General features: G+C 43.5%; 1 protein-coding gene across 1 annotated transcript in view; it reads left to right on the forward strand.

The window, feature by feature from the left end:
* The window catches only part of TRIM71 (tripartite motif containing 71), an 82322-nt gene extending 70649 nt beyond the window's left edge, over positions 1 to 11673 (forward strand). The window contains exons 3-4 of the mRNA XM_024209806.2: positions 7243 to 7377; positions 10222 to 11673. Coding sequence (XP_024065574.2) covers positions 7243 to 7377; positions 10222 to 11673 — 1587 coding nt within the window. The remainder of the gene's footprint in view (positions 1 to 7242; positions 7378 to 10221) is intronic.
* Positions 11674 to 17913: the final 6240 nt, after the last annotated feature.

The raw sequence follows: 17913 nt of genomic DNA on the forward strand, positions 1-17913 counted from the left end.
AGGCAGCTAAATCCGAATTAAAGTCCTAGTGTAGACCAGGCCTAAGCTAGCCCTAGCTCTTTGACAGAACAATGCATGTTTCCCCGTGTAGTTCAGTAGTGGCTGATGCTTTCTGACATATGCCAGGATTTTTCTCTGTATGAGAGATTGTACAATATTTTTATTCTGACCCAAAGAAAAAACTCCCCTATCTGCAACAGGAACAAATTGTGAGCATAGGAGGATCTGATCATAATATTTTGCTTCATTTTGCAGTATTTTGCAAATGCTAAGCTTTCATTTAGATATTTTTCTCCATTGCAAACCTCCGGCTATCACAATGCAGAGATGTTGCTGCCTAGTAATCCAGCCTTGCAGAAAACTATCTCCAGCCAAATAATAGAAGTCCCAAGTTTAAGAACGTCCCAGTCCTACCACCACAACTATAGTAGTTCTGTTTTAAGGAGCCTTGATTTTAAAAATGCAAACTTGTAATTCATGAACTTCTGGGTCTACTTCAGGCTTTGCCACTGGCATTGCCTATGTTACTTTAGATGGCACAGCCTTATGGCTCCTGACTTTCCTATTGTAGATGCAGCCTCTCAGTCTGACTTCAAGCATATCTTTTAGCTACTGTGATTCACTATTTATCTGTAAAATTGGTACTTAACTTCCTTGGGGTGGGGTCGGGTGATGTCTCTGTGAGTTAATTGTGTGAGGCTTAATTTTTAATTTAATATAGTCAAATTAACTTGTTTGGGGATTTTGTTTTGTTTTTCTGGTACTACAGACGCCCTCAAGTTGCCCTGCCAATTTTTATTTTTATATGTTTAAAGATACAAAATAGCTCTCCCCTCTTGGTGTGTGAACGACAAACATGAAGAAATGACTGACCTGCTATACTGGGGAGACAAAGTGCTGTCAAATGCATAGATAAAACACATTTTTTCTAAATTTTCAGTTACAGTAATTTTTAGGTGTCACTTGTCTGAATTTATTTCTATCTCCTGTGGGCTCCAAGTGTGCCTTCTAAGTTGACTCTCCTTTTTAATGTTTGCACAATACTTCTCTGACTGCACTGTATAAATGCTGATAGTTTCACTTTATTAAATATAGAACAGGAAAGTTGACTACACTTGTGTCTAGAGGACTTGAAGTTTCAGTCTTTATCTAAGCCCTGGTCTACACTACGAGTTTAGGTCGACTTTAGCCGCGTTAAATCGAATTAAGCCTGGACACGTCCACACGACGAAGCCCTTTCTTTCGACTTAAAGGGCCCTTTAAACCGGTTTCTTTACTCCACCTCCGACGAGGGGATTAGCGCTAAAATCGGCCTTTGCGGGTCGGATTTGGGGTAGTGTGGACGGAATTCGACGTTATTGGCCTCCGGGAGCTATCCCACAGTGCTTCATTGTGACCGCTCTGGACAGCACTCTCAACTCAGATGCACTGACCAGGTAGACAGGAAAAGCCCCGTGAACTTTTGAATTTCATTTCCTGTTTGCCCAGCATGGAGAGCACAGGTGACCACGCAGAGCTCATCAGCACAGGTAACCATGATGGAGTCCCAGGATCGCAAAAGAGCTCCAGCATGGACAGAACGGGAGGTACAGGATCTGCTCGCCATATCGGGAGATGAATCAGTGCTAGCTGAACTCCGTAGCAGTAAACGAAATGGCAAAATATTAGAAAAGGTCTCAAAGGCAATGAAGGACAGAGGCCATAACAGGGACGCACAGCAGTGCCGCGTGAAAATTAAGGAACTAAGGCAAGCCTACCACAAAGCCAGAGAGGCAAACGGAAGGTCTGGGGCAGAGACGCAAACATGCCGCTTCTACGCGGAGCTGCATGCCATTCTAGGGGGGTGCAGCCACCACTACCCCAACCGTGTGCTTTGACTCCGTCAATGGAGAAACACGCAACAGGGAAGCGGGTTCGGGGTACGCGGAAGATGATAATGATGAAGACAATGAAGATAGCTCACAGCAAGGAAGCGGAGAAACCAGTTTCCCCAACAGCCAGGATATGTTTATCACCCTGGACCTGGAACCCGTAACCCCCGAACTCACCCAAGGTGTGCTCCCAGACCCTGAGGGCACACAAGGGACCTCTGGTGAGTGTACCTTTGTAAATATCACACATGGTTTAAAAGCAAGCGTGTTTAATGATTAATGATTAATTTGCCCTGGCAATCGCGGCCAGTACAGCTACTGGAAAAGTCTGTTAACGTGTATGGGGATGGAGCGGAAATACTCCAGGGACATCTCCAGAAAGCTCTCCTTCATGTACTCCCAAAGCCTTTGCGAAAGGTTTCTGGGGAGGGCTACCTTATCCCGTCCGCCATGGTAGGACACTTTACCACGCCAGGCCAGTAGCACGTAGTCTGGAATCATTGCATAACAAAGCATGGCAGCATATGGTCCCGGTGTTTGCTGGCATGCAGACAACATCCATTCCTTATCTCTCTTTGTTATCCTCAGGAAAGTGATCTCATTCACGGTCACTTGGTTGAAATGGGGTGATTTTATTAAGGGGGCATTCAGAGGTGCCCGTTCCTGCTCGGCTGAACAGAAATACTCCCCGCTGTTAGCCACGTGGTGGTGGTGGTGGTGGGGGGGGGGGGGGGGGGTCCCCCCGGGATTTGGGGGTGGGGGGGGGGGGGGGGTAGTTGGGTTTGTGCTGCATGTTATCCCGGAAACCTCAGCCCCTCCTTTTACATTGAAAACCCATTTTAAATGGCCAACCCAACGGGTCCTTGGTATGGGAAATGAGGGCGCTACTGTTTGAAACCATTCCCACATGTGAGGGTTAAAAAAGCCAAAAGACTGTGGCTTACCATGGCTGCCTGCAAGCCAAATTCTGTTGCCTGGCACCGCATGAGTGATCTCTCACACCAAACCGGCAGGCCCTCAATATAAGAGGAAAAATGCGACCTTGTAACGAAAGCACATGTGCTGTGTAATGTGAACAGCAAAATTTAACGTGAAAGAGTGTACCCATTGTTCTCTAAAATGTGTCTTTTTTAACCACCTCTCCCTTCTCCTCCACCAGCTGCAAATGTTTCTCCTTCACAGAGACTAGCAAAGATTAGAAGGAGAAAATGGCGGACTCGGGATGATATGTTCACGGAGCTCCAGATGTCCTCCCACGCTGAAAGAGCACAGCAGAATGCGTGGAGGCAGTCAATGTCAGACTACAGAAAAGCACAATATGAGCGAGAGGAGAGGTGGCGGGCTGAATCGCGGGATGAACAGAGCAAGTGGCGGGCTGAAGATGATAGGTGGCATCAGCTTGCAGACAGAAGGCAAGAGTTGATGCTCCGGCTGCTGGAGCATCAAACTGATATGCTCCAGCGTGTGGTTGAGCTGCAGGAAAGGCAGCAGGAGCAGAGACCGCCGCTACAGCCCCTGTGTAACCAAGAGCCCTCCTCCAAGTCCCATTGCCTCCTCACCCAGACGCCCAAGAACACAGTGCGGGGGCCTCCGGCCACCCAGTCACTCCACCCCAGATGATTGCCCGAGCATCGTAAGGCTAGCCTTCAATAAGTGTTAAAGTTTTAAAGTTTTAAACTGCAGTGTGTCCTTTTCCTTCCCTCCTCCCCCACGCCTCTCGGGCTACCTTGGCAATTATCCCCCTAGTTGTGTGATGAATTAATAAAGAATGCATGAATGTGAAGTAATAATGACTTTATTGCCTCTGCAAGCGGTGCTCGAAGGGGGGAGGGGAGGGTGGGGTGGTTGGTTTACAGGGAAGGAGAGTGAACCGGGGCGGGGGGGGGCGGAGGGTTCATCAAGGAGAAACAAACAGAAGTTTCACACCGTAGCCTGGCCAGTCACAAAACTGGTTTTCAAAGCTTCTCTGATGCGCACCGCGCCCTGCTGTACTCTTTTAACCGCCCTGGTGTCTGGCTGCGCATAATCAGCGGCTAGGCAATTTGCCTCAACCTTCCACCCCGCCATAAATGTCTCACCCTTACTCTCACAGATATTGTGGAGCGCACAGCAAGCAGCAATAACAATGGGGATATTCTTTTCGCTGAGGTCTGAGCGAGTCAGTAAGCTGCGCCAGCGCGCTTTTAAACATCGAAATGCACATTCCACCACCATTCGGCACTTGCTCAGCCTGTGTTGAACAGGTCCTGACTACTGTCCAGGCTGCCTGTGTACGGCTTCATGAGCCATGGCATTAAGGGGTAGACTGGGTCCCCAAGGATCACGATAAGCATTTCAACATCCCCAACGGTTATTTTCTGGTCCGGGAAGAAAGTCCCTTCCTCCAGCTTTCGAAACAGACCAGAGTGCCTGAAGACGCAAGCATCATGTACCTTTCCCGGCCATCCCACGTTGATGTTGGTGAAACGTCCCTTGTGATCCACCAGGGCTTGCAGCAGCATTGAAAAAGTACCCCTTGCGGTTTATGTACTCGGTGGCTTGGTGCTCCGGTGCCAAGATGGGGATATGGGTTCCGTCTATTGCCCCACCACAGTTTGGGAATCCCATTGCAGCAAAGCCATCCACTATGGCCTGCACGTTTCCCAGAGTCACTACCCTTGATATCAGCAGGTCTTTGATTGCCCTGGCAACTTGGATCACAGCAGCCCCCACAGTAGATTTGCCCACTCCAAATTGATTCCCGACTGACCAGTAGCTGTCTGGCGTTGCAAGCTTTCACAGGGCTATCGCCACTCGCTTCTCAACTGTGAGGGCTGCTCTCATCCTGGTATTCTGGCACTTCAGGGCAGGGGAAAGCAAATCACAAAGTTCCATGGAAGTGTCCTTATGCATGCGAAAGTTTCGCAGCCACTGGGAATCGTCCCAGACCTGCAACACGATGCGGTCCCACCAGTCTGGCCTGTGCTTGTTTCCCGGGCCCAGAATTGGCGTTCCACGGCATGAACCTGCCCCAGTAACACCATGATTTGCACATTGCTGGGGCCCGTACCTTATGTGAGGGCTGTGTCCATGTCAATTTCCTCATCACTCTCGTCGCTGCACTGCAATTGCCTCATCGGCTGGTCCTGGTTTTGCTTTGGCATGTCCTGGCTCTGCATATACTCCAGGACAATGCGCATGGTGTTCATAGTGCTCATAATTGCCACGGTGATCTGAGCGGGCTCCATGATCCCAGAGCTATGGCGTCTGGTCTGAAAAAAGGCGCGAAACTGACGGAGGGAGGGAGGGGCGACTGACGACATGGCGTACAGGTACAGGGAATTAAAATCAACAAAGGTGGCTGTGCATCAGGGAGAAACACAAAGAACTGTCACACAGAATGGCCCCCCCAAAGATTGAACTCAAAACCCTGGGTTTAGCAGGCCGTTGATTTCACGGGGGGAGGGGGAAGCAAATTAATACATCTATTTTTTACATCTTAAGCTGGCAGCAGACGGTGCAGCATGACTGATAGCCCTCGGCATCTTCTGGGTGCTTGGCAGAAGATACTGTATTACGATTGCTAGCCATCATCGTCAAGACGGTTCAATAGGACTGCCGGCAGGACTGAGTCTCCAGGAGACAAAGCATGTCTGCCCAGGTGCCTCTGATTGAACTGGAATACGACAATGACGGATATCAATCTTAATACACCATCTACTGCCAAAAGGCAAGGGGCTGCTGCTGTGTAGCAATGCAGCCCCACGTCTGCCAGCACCCAGATAGCCAATGAAGGCTACCAGTCATACTGCACCGTCTACTGCCAAAAGGCAATTAGCTGCTGCTGTGTAGCAATGCAGTACCACGTCTGCCGGCACCCAAATGACATATGGTGACGGTGAGCTGAGCTGAGCGGGCTCCATGCTTGCCGTGGTATGTTGTCTGCACAGGTAACCCAGGTAAAAAGGCGCGAATCGATTGTCTGCCGTTGCTCTGACGGAGGGGGAGGGGCCTGACGGCATGTACCCAGAACCCCCCGCGACACTGTTTTGCATCATCAGGCATTAGGATCTCAACCCAGAATTCCAATGGGCGGCGGAGACTGCGGGAACTGTGGGATAGCTACCCACAGTGCAACGCTCCGGAAGTCGACGCTAGCCTCGGTACTGTGGATGCGGTCCGCCGGCTTCATGCACTTAGAGCATTTTATGTGGGGACACACACAATCGACTGTATAAAACCGATATCTATAAAACCGGCTTCTATAAATTCGACCTAATTTCGTAGTGTAGACATACCCTAAGACTTGCTCATGTCTCCCCAGTTTTAAAGTGTCAATAGACTTACTTTTATTTTCATGTGCCACCACTCCTTTCTCCAAGTCATATATAAAAAGTATTGCTGTCTACATATAATTGAATTGCATAGAAATGGCATCCATTAGTACAGTGGTCCCCAAACGTCTGAGGGTCACGTCCCCCTTTACCCCTGTCTATGCCCCCACCCTGCCCAGGGCCGGGAGCAAGGCTGCGGCTCGGTGGGGGGGGGGGGGAAATGTGGACAATGGGAAGGGGGCTGAGGCTGGGGGTGGCTCTGGGGCCATGGCCAGGCGCCGAGGTTGGGGGTGGGAGCGGAGCCAGAGCTGGGCTGCGGTTGGGGCCAGCAGTCTGGCCTGCAGCAAGGTGCAGCACCGCTCCCAGCCTCTGCTCTGGGCCAGGAATGGAGCCGAGGCTGGGAGTGTGGCTGGGAGCCAGGGACAGCTGGGAGCAGGACCGGAGCAGAGCTGGGGGCGGGAAAGGGCTGGGTGACACTCCCTCCCTACCCCTGAGGGGGGCTGGCCTGGGCCCCCTCCCCCCCGGACATTCCTTTAGGCCACCCTGTGAGGGCATGTTCCACACTTCGGGGATCTCTGCATTAGTGGAAAACAGAAGTCTTACTAGAAGACTAGACTTGTATCCTGAAGCAAATGTTAGTCTAAAATACTTGGGGATAAGAAGGTCATTTTGGATTCTCAACATACATGTCTAAAGAATGTAGGTTTGATATCGAACTTAATCAACATGTGCATACTGGACCAAATTGTACATTAACTTGAATCCTGTGCAACTCCACTGGTATCAGTGGGGTTTGCACAGGCTATGTTGGGGAAGAATTTGGTCCTATGTAGTGAATTTTGTATAAATTCCAACATCTAATATGTGAAACTGACATGCACTCAGGAAAACTACATGAAAACAACTGCCTTGAACTTTGTCCTACAGCAGTATTATGAGAGCACATTGACCTGTTTCTGTTCTAGTGCTGGAGGCATTGGGTTAAATGTAAGAGCCATCACCTAATGCAACTTAAATTGGTTTGACTAAGCAATGTGTGTGTTCTGTTTATTCTCCAGCTGAGTATTGAACAGGCCCAAGCTGTGGCAGAGCAGGTTGAGATGAAAGCAAAGGTGGTGCAGTCTGAAGTCAAAGCTATGACATCTCGACATAAGAAGGCCCTGGAAGAACGGGAGTGTGAGCTGCTGTGGAAGGTAAAAAGCTTTTTATATAGGTATATTTATCTGTTCTAGTTACTAACAATTAAACTTTAAGATGGAAATCTGACCTGTCTTTAAATTAGAATAGGGCAATGTTATGATACCCTTGTGTTGAGTTGTATTTTGAGTGGTATTTACAACACAGGTAGTCCCATTTTAAAATCGAGTTGAGGATTAAGGTAATTTCAACATGAATGAGGATGGTAGAATCTGGCTCATAATAAATATATATCCGTTAGATTCGAAATGTGTACTTTTAAGAACAAAAATGTACTGTCACATAGGAATGAATAGGAAATACAGTAGCCCTGATTATTGCTGGATCCGCAAACAGAGCTGGCCAAAACACAGGATTTCTGGTTCACAGTGAAATTTTGAAATTTGGTTTCTGTCGGACTTCTGCATGGCTCTGCAGCAGCACTGCACAGCTCTGGGAACAGGACTTGTTCAGTTATTAAACAGAGGAATTCTGACTACTACTTCGAGTGATGGTCCCTATTATAGTCCACTGAGGAGTCACGCATGCGCACCATGCATCTGCACCTGGAGATTTTGAAATTAGTAGTGTCCATTGGTCCATGCTGAGCCCTTGTCTTGCCTCATGGTTTCGTCCAAGGTGATAAGGGGCGGGGCGGGGCGGACCGACCGCATTTCCAGTTCCTTCTCGCTGCTGCATGGTCTGGGTTGGAACTATTAGTATCCTCTCTTGTGTGTAATGCACTTGTACACAGCTAGTTTTAGAGTGGTTTATTGTTTTTATGGTCGTTTTATAGTTTTAGGAGTAGAATTGGGGTTTTGAGGGGGAGTTTTGCTCAGCGGGAGTCATTTCTCTCTCTCTCTCTCTCTCTCTCTCTCTCTCTCTCTCTCTCTCTCTCTCCCCCCCTTTCCCTTGCCCCCCCCCCCCCCCCCCCCCAATGCAGGTACTGGATTATGCGGAAACCTGCTTTAAAATATGCGCCTCCTGCCTGTGTTCCTTCTCAGTTCAAGCCTCCAGACAATTTAGTGAAGGACTGTAAATGACACAAGTGATAAAATTAAAGACTTTGCTCAACTAACTATTTTATATGAAATAAACAGGCTTCACTATGTAACCATTCACTGCATTTATACTCCCGTTCTAAGGTGAAACGATCCATCCCGAGGTGATCAGTCCCTGAATGAGAAGAATGGGTATAAACCTTTCTCTGCTGGATGGTTGTGCCTATCTAAAATCAGTGTAGTATTCTTTTTATAATCAATTATAATAACACTTTAATTAGCATTAAATCCACCTTTTTTTACCATAATTAAATATTTTCTGTTTTCTCATTGGCTATTTAACATTAAATACCTTAATTAGCATCTGAATAAAAACATATCAATAACTATCAATGTAACATTTTCCAAAATATTAGCATTTTATCTAAAACACTTGTAAAAACAGGTAAGGACCAAAATATGTTTACAACATGACCTGGGGTTATTTCCTAACTTATCTCCAACTTGCTTCTAAGCTGTCTCACTTATTTCACCCAGCATTAGTCCTCACTGTTGTCAAGCCCCAAACTTAGGCCCAACAACATGTTCTTCACTTATATTTTTAGCACATTTCTATTTCAGAAAAACAAACATCACTTCGATAGGCTACACCTCTAAATTTTGAATGTTGCTATTGTGACATAAACTAAGCTTTTTATTTTCCTCATTTTAAAAAACTAAACAAAAAAAAATGGCAGAGAATATTTTTTACCACTTCCCAGCACTCCTTTGTACAGGTGTGATTCCACATGTTCACAGACACAGACACCAGCTTTATTTTCAGAATTAATTTTAAAATAGTTTGCTTTTTTGAAATGTATTTGTAAAAGAGGAAATGACCAACTGCTGACAGCTTTGTCAAAGTTTTTCTTTTAACTCGGTACATCCAGAAAAAAAATGTAAGTAGCATTTTAGGCCTAACTTTTCAGAAGTGATTAGTGACTTTCTAGTCACTTTTGAATATTAGGCCTTAGGGAGCTGTTCTAAGGAAGGGATGAGAATCTTTTTAAAATGTCCATGTTGAAAACACACTTGGCAGAAACTGCCTGCCTTGTAAGTTTAATAACACATGTCCACACTTCCATTGCAGAACTTCTTCCTTCATCTGTTAAACAGTCAAGCAAACATATAACTGCAGTCTTCAAACATGATGCGCATTGACCAGATGGATACACTAGCTGAAGTTTCTGAATGTTTGCTTGGCTGCATAACTGATGCTGGAGGTACACTCTGCAGCAATGAAGCGATTACACATTTCATTAACTTTCCAAGGCCTGTGTTTTTGCCATTAACATCTTGAATGGATTTCTAAAGTACTGAAGTGTGTGTGTGTGTATCTGTGTATATATATATAATTGAAAAAAAATTGTCACTCTGCCTATAAATCCTATTATGCCAGTCACTTAGTGTTCCCTGTGACTGGAAGATGGGACAATTGCAAAGCAAGGAGACTATTTTTAGTTAATAATAATGACCTTTCTTTTAAATAGCAAACTAATGCAGCAAAACTTCATGGCAGAAGTGCGTGTTGCTTTTAAGTAAGGTTATATTTGTCAGAGGAGGGACCAGTGATTCTCAACAGGTTCATTTTGCAATAAGCATCCACATTTCCCCTAATTATTTTCCTCACATGGACCACATCTTCATAGAGAGTTTGTCCTGTAGACCACTTCCCCTTCCATTCATAATCTCCTAACATCCCTGTGGCAACTACACTACAATTTTGTATAGGAATTAGGAAAGCAACACTAGAAAAATATTTCTGAACTGCTAGCTGTCTTTTAATATAAATGTAATGGGTTTGTTTTGTTTGTTTTTAAGGTGGAAAAGATTCGTCAAGTCAAAGCCAAGTCCCTTTACCTGCAAGTTGAAAAGTTGCGTCAGAATCTAAATAAACTGGACAACACTATTAGTGCAGTTCAGCAGGTCCTAGAGGAGGGTCGTAGCATGGATATTCTCCTGGCTCGGGATCGCATGCTGGCTCAAGTGCAGGAACTGAAGAATGTGAGAGGCCTTCTACAGCCGCAGGAGGATGACAGAGTCATGTTCACTCCTCCTGACCAGGCTCTGTATATGGCCATTAAATCAATGGGGTTTGTCAGCAGTGGGGCTTTTGCTCCTCTGACCAAAGCCACTGGGGAAGGTCTCAAACGTGCACTACAGGGCAAAGCAGCCTCCTTCACAGTGATAGGCTATGACCATGATGGTGAACCACGCCTTTCGGGGGGCGATATGATCTCTGCAGTGGTGATGGGCCCTGATGGAAACCTATTTGGTGCAGATGTCAATGATCAGCAGAATGGAACCTACCTGGTCAGTTACAGACCACAGCTGGAGGGAGAGCATCTAGTCTCTGTCATGATGTGCAACCAGCACATAGAGAACAGTCCGTTCAAGGTCATGGTAAAATCTGGGCGCAGTTACATTGGCATTGGACTACCAGGGCTTTCATTTGGCAGCGAGGGAGACAACGATGGCAAGCTGTGTCGCCCCTGGGGAGTTTGCGTAGACAAAGAAGGGTACATCATGGTTGCTGATCGCAGTAATAACCGCATTCAGGTGTTTAAGCCCTGTGGCACCTTTCACCACAAATTTGGCACCTTGGGTTCCAGGCCTGGTCAGTTCGATCGCCCTGCTGGTGTTGCCTGTGATATCTCGCGTAGGATTGTCGTGGCTGACAAGGATAATCATCGCATCCAGATCTTTACATTTGATGGGCAGTTCATTCTGAAATTCGGGGAAAAGGGAACCAAGAATGGGCAATTCAATTACCCATGGGATGTGGCAGTCAACGCCGAGGGCAAAATCCTGGTCTCTGACACGAGGAACCATCGGATTCAACTGTTTGGACCTGATGGTGTGTTTCTGAATAAATATGGCTTCGAAGGGGCACTCTGGAAGCACTTTGATTCTCCAAGGGGTGTGACTTTCAATCATGAAGGCCATCTGGTAGTGACAGATTTCAACAACCATCGCCTCCTGGTCATCCATCCAGATTGCCAGTCAGCACGCTTCCTTGGGTCAGAAGGCACCAGCAACGGCCAGTTCCTGCGCCCACAAGGCGTGGCTGTGGATCAAGAGGGGCGCATCATTGTGGCCGATTCTAGGAACCACCGAGTGCAGATATTTGAGTCAAATGGTAGTTTTTTATGCAAATTTGGCACTCAGGGAAGTGGCTTTGGTCAGATGGACCGACCTTCAGGTATAGCTGTCACCCCTGATGGCATGATTGTTGTGGTTGACTTCGGAAACAATCGAATTCTCGTCTTCTAATCTGTGTTATCTGAATTAGGAAGAAACTGTCTCAGGGAAATTCTTTTTAAGAGAACGAAAAAATACAACGTTAATTCAAACCTACCTCATCTTTAATTTTTTACAGATGAATGTACTTATCTTTTCTGCAGGGAGTGATCCTGTAAAGTTATAAATTCTATCTACCTCATTATCTTTGTGTTCCCCCCCTCTCCCCTCCCCCCCCCCCCCCCCCAGCAGTAAGTTTTACCTCTTCCCCACATGGGGCATCATGCACAAACATGTGTTGCTGTGCACATTAGGTGGTTGCGTGATGAATTCTGTAGACGAAGCCAAAAAGGCGCTCTATAATTTTTTTAAATGGGGGGGCGAAATCAGTAGCATTAGATATTTGTAGAAGATTTGTGTTCTTGATCGTACTGTGGTTTTGGGGGGGAGGGTTTTTGGGTTTTTTTTGTTTTGTTTTTGTTTTTTTTAAATGCTGCTGCAGCAGAGAACTTTTTCCTGTTCTCCTTTTTATACCTCAGTGTGTTTGATTTATTGTTCAACATAGTGTCTTGTTCCCAGAAGACTTTGATCTTTTTGTGGAAGTGGGTGGGGTTCACTAGTCAGGAAAAGCAAGTTTGCTTTTTTGCATATGTGTTTTGAAAAATGCAGTAATCTTACAGCACAAAGTGAAGCCCCTGTGAAAATGCACAAATTTCTTGGGGGGGAAGTCATTTTTGGTGACTTAGTGTAGTTGTCATAAAAAGTTTAATGAAAAAAGCAGGACTTTCTGTAATGTGTTCTCTATTCTATAATTTCTTTATAGCCTTTTGTCTGATTATTAGTCACATTTTAAAAACAAGGTTCCATTCTTCCTTCCGTCGTATGTATGTCACTGTTATGTGTATCGATGCCTGTTACAAGGAGCATCAAAACAGGGAAGAATTGAACCCTGGAGTTAAAATTTGTTTCATGTGAAATGGCTGTGGGGTTTTTTTTGTTTTGTTTTGTTCCCATAAAGGCTTTAGTTAGGGGAGTAAAGATTAATAGGTTTGTTAGGACAAAGTAAATTTTCCCAAAAATAAACAATAAAGCACAACTTTGGAAATTCAGGGTGCATTTTAGAGAAGTCCACATTTTTAAAAAATCAGATCACAAAACCAGTCAGTGACATCAGCTGAACTTTTTGTTTTTTTCCTCATCCCTCCCCTAAAAAAAAAAAAAAGTTGGATTGAAAGGTTCGAAGAACATTTTTTTAATGTACAGGCATTCTTAATGGCCCCTGGTGAAAGGTAGCCAGCATGAGGCAAAATGGAGCCATATAAAGCTCTGCATCGTCATTCCATGGCATCACCGAAAAACTGCATTTAAAATGGGGACAGCGTCTAAAAACTACACTAGCCAGATTCTTTAAACTCTATAAACTGCAAAACTTAGCTCCAATGGGGATAGGAATTTCTTGTTTTTCTGAGCAGCTGAGATTTTGAGGAGGGGCTTTGGTTACCAAGCCATGGGAATTTGATTCCTTAGTGGATTACAGTCCACATTTCAATAGCTTGCATCTTAATATGTTAGCTATTGATGTTGACATGGACTCTTGAGAAATTGCCTTGCCTTCTGGATAGGACTGGTATTGGCAAACCATAAAGGCTAATATAGGGGGTGGAGAGTTTTTGCACTATGCAGAAATTGAAGAGTTCATGCATCAATTAGGTTTTTTTTCCTCTGCAGTGGTGTAAGATTAGTGTTATCAATTCCAGCAAGAGAAGAGCCCTGATTGAGAAGCAAGGTTATTAACTAAAAGGCTGAAGGAGAAAGGGTTCATCTTTTCCCCCAGCCACCACATACACAAGCAACCTGAAAAATTGAAGGACTCTTTTCATATTAATAAGAAATTTCAAGGTGTACTTTCACTTGCTTCCACTGCTTTCCCTATTACTATAACATTTCCAAGAAATTAATTTCCTGTTTTTAGAAATCCTAATCATTTGTCCAGGCTTATGACAGCAGCCACTTAGGAAGGTGAGGATTTTAAGAGATGGACAATGAAGAGGGAGTCAGTGAGATCACAAGAACCCTTTTAAAACAGAAAAAACCCTAAATTACACAGGATAACGTAACTGTGCTACTTTCAGCTAACACCTCATGAAGCAAATGCTCAGCAATGGGTATCGGTTGGGCTTAATTTTAGGGATAGTGTTGTTTTAAAAAAAAATCCAAGATAATCTTTTAGAGAGATTGGTCATTAAACTTGTATATGGCTCTTCAGAATTCGTGTGTAATAGAAAGCAAATTACTCCTTTTAGCTTTCACAGCCCACTTTCCTTCCTTTTGTGGTAGCCTGTGGAAGTTGATATTGTTTGTTTGTGTGTTTTTCTGTGTTTTTCACTGAGAGAATTATTTGTAACTTGGCTGTGAATACAAATTAGACTCAGAGACCTAGATACCAAAGATAACTGGTTGAAAGCTTTAATTTGACAATTTGCAGAATCCTTCCATTTCACCTCTTTGTCTTATTAAAAATGCTTGGCCTTTTTACCTTGACCTTTGTGGTTGTCACTGCTGGATTATGCCAGAAAAGCTATTATGCTTAATGCTTGTTGATGTTGCCCTTTTGTATTTTCTGTTCTCCCTGCGTGCCCCCCTCCCCATCCCCCCAGGCATTTTTTTTTAAGTATTTAGCTGCTCCTGGCATGCTTTGAGTTGAATTGCAGCAAAATTCTTCTTGTTTATCTCCATCACTATATAGTATAGAGAGGTGAAGGCTGGTGGAATTTCCACTGACCTTCACCATGTCATATTATGTTGCTGCACAAGACTGGGGAAGGCCACACACCTGTCTTTATTTGGGGGAGGCACAATGTCTTCCTTTACAGTTGCTGTTTACTTAATTCACTGGATCTGCTTACAGCACAAACAAGACTATTTGACTTCGAAGTGTTTCACATCACGTTGGGAGGCTTTTGTTTTAAAAAAAAAACGGCTGTGTGGCTACCCAAATGATTTCCTATACTGTTACTGTAATAGATAGTGCTAAGCACACTTGCTCTCATTGAAAAATATTAGTGTAGCTTATAAAATGGAGTGCTTATAATGCAATGAGAGTAAGTAGTGTAATATTATAGGAAAAGTTTAATGCCAACATCATATGCCCCATAGGGGCTTGTTTATTTGGTATATAATTGGTAGGATTTCAAATCTGGCTCAACGTTTGTTCTATGTATGTTCATGGACAATTGTTGGATAATGCCTCCACTGTCCTGATACATGTAGAAACTAGGCGAATAGACATACAGGACAGGAGTGTAGGAAAGGTAAGCAAAGGTCTGACACTGGGTTGCAAACTCCTGAATTTTCTTAAACTGTTCAGTATAATCTCCTGAACTGGTGGTAGTGGATTTAGGGGAAGGAGAAGGTTGGTTATCTCTTCACCCCCACCTCCAGGCTCTAGCTTTGGAGAAGAATAACAGATTTGGATCTACAGACTTGTGCACTGAATGCTCCCAAAGGAATTTAACTGTGTCAGGTTAAATCAATGTTGGCTGTCAGTAAATTTTCGCTTTGTGAAATGTTATCATCAGTTAACTCTCATCATCTCCTAATTCAGCCATATGAAGCAGTCCTGTTATTTCAAAACTGTTTTAGTGAGAGTTTCAGTGATGTCCTGGCTGAGGGCTTATGAGGCAGCCATGGTGCTAGATGATGCAGTACCCTCCGGTAAGTCACTCCTTTAATTTGTACCCTTTAAGTATAACTTATATGGGGAAGCCCACAAGTGCATACCATAAAGAGGGAAAAACCTAAAATTTAGTGTATATGAGGGCCAAAAATAATCAAGTTGGAAACAGAAGAAGGCACTTCGTTGTGGCATTCCATTGGAATTGCTGGCGATCGACTCAGTCTGTTTAGTTATAGTTAAGCCAAATTAATTTATTTCAAGAGCAGTCTTTAGGCTTGATCCAGCCATATGTTTTATTTCTTTTGAAGATCATAAAATTTCTATGTTCAGTTCTGGTTTTTAAAAAAATGTGCCAAAGTGTTTTTATTTTTATTTGTTAAAGGAGTGTATCCAAATGGTGCCAAAAGGTAATAGGGTATTTAAAAAAAAAAAAAAAAATAGAGATGTTTAGACAAACAGTTTGGAGCTGTCTAAAAAATTAAACACTGGTACTTGCGTTAGACAAATATTGTACCTCAGGTCCTTGAGTCCTTTGGAGATCAGTGGAACCCAGTTTGCTGTGGTACAGAATGCACAAATAGAGACCCAACTGTTTTTGTTTCTTAAAGTTCTACCTCACCATGGAGAAGTAAAGCATCTACCTCAATTTAGTATCAGACAGGTCTCAGAAGAAAGTGTTAGTCTGCATGCAGGGGAAGGGTACATCCTGCCTGTAGGATACGCATTTTTGTTTAAATGGAAATATTAGATGTGTACAAGTGGCTATTTTTTGTTGTTGTTGCCTCCCTGTGGAAATATTAGGCTGCCCTTGCTAAAGAACTGTAAATAAAACCAAATATTTGTACACTCAGGCAAATTAATTCTAATCATCCTCCTGTAAGTTTGACTCGTTTTCACTAGAAATTATGCAAACTGAAACTATTTTTTTTTTTCAGTATTATGACACTACTGGTTGACATGACATACTTTGTGTCTTTATTTGCAGAGTTCTTATGTCCTTAAGACCTTTAGGTCTTCTCTCTACAAGAGAAAAATATTTTATCTATTTTTGCATGCCTACAAATGTATCCTGTCAGAAAAGACTCTAAGGGTATAATTTCTTTAAACGCAATGCTATACCAAATGCTTGAAGGGAATGAGATTGATTCTTTGACTTGGTGATTGTATATGTAGTTTTCTTGATGCAACAGGATGTTTTCCACCATGACAGTTCAACCGAGTTCCTGTTCCTGGAAGGCAATTCAGACTGAATGTTCTTACCAGAGGCAGCCGTTGTGTTGGGTTTTTATTTGACTTTAATAGTGGCATTCAACAGACCCATTATTTTACATGTGGAGTAAAGTTTAGAGAAGCACATTATCAGATTACTGTATTAAAAATTCTTGTTTTTCTCCCCTAGTCATTGTTGAGTGACAAAAGTTAGAAGAGTGGGTACAGAAAACCACTAATGGTTATATGCTGTGTTGGGTTTGGTAAATGTTATGGTGGAAAATGTACCTTGATGTCTTTTTAAGTGATCTTACGGGTTAACAAGCCAATTTGGCATCTTTTTCCATCATGGTTTAACCAATAATGGTTCTAAAAAAGATTTGTATACCTGCATGGTCTTAGACCTTCTCTTAATGATTGTATCAGCTTACAAACTCAGGTAGATATTTTTGTTTTAAAGCTCTTTTTACAGAGCCTTACTGACTGAATGTTACGTGTCTATGTAGTGAAGTAGGGTAGATACCTTTCTTTAAACTACCAGACTAGTAAACTCCTTTATAGGTTTGTAGAATACTTCTCAGTCTATGTAGTAGTTTCCTACTGATGTCTTGTTTCTGAGTTTTGCTTTTTTTCCTCCTAAAATGACTAAAAAGTTTTTAACTAGTTTGTAAGGTGTGTTTAGTCACCCAAATTGGCGGGGGGAGGGGGAGGGTTCTTACTGTATGTGACTATTGTTTGTATTGTGCATTACTTGTCATGCCTATCTTGGTTGGTGGTTGATACATTTTAAGTAAAAAGAGTGAGGGCCCATACATACCATTTAATTTGGTCCTTTGTTGAGGCATAGTTTCACAGAAATTGGAAACATCAAAAACAAATGGAAGCTCTATCCAATTAAGACCAGTGTAACAAATTCTGTAGACAGTTTAAGTCCTCGCTTGATTTATTGTAGATACAAGCCCATCTTATAAAATGTAATTACTAAATTAGAAGTACTGTCATCTTGATATAGTTCAGCACAGTAATGCCATGAGCTTCAAGAATGATGCTGTCAGTTCTTGGAAGTTGTGCATCTTGAGTCAATTGCTCTTGTAGTTTCCTGTTCTGCTGAACTCTACTTTTCTATTTTAGTGATTAATCATGCTGTTTTCCTAATAAGAAAAAATGCTCAGTGGGACAGACATTGCTGTGAGCAGCTCATTAAAAACAGAGCATTTATAACTGTTAATGGAACAGGTCATGTCAAAAAAAACCCTTCCATTAACACAACCCCCACCATCCAAAAAAGGGGTTCACTTGTCTATTTAGACAAAAATTGCTGGGCTTTGTAACTTAAAATGTTACGTACTGCAAAGAAGAAAGCATGACAGGTTATGGGCAAACTGTTA

The sequence above is a fragment of the Terrapene carolina genome, unplaced genomic scaffold, assembly GCF_002925995.2.
Source record: "Terrapene carolina triunguis isolate 2854851 unplaced genomic scaffold, T_m_triunguis-2.0 Scaffold84, whole genome shotgun sequence".
Classification (NCBI taxonomy): Eukaryota; Metazoa; Chordata; order Testudines; family Emydidae; genus Terrapene; species Terrapene triunguis.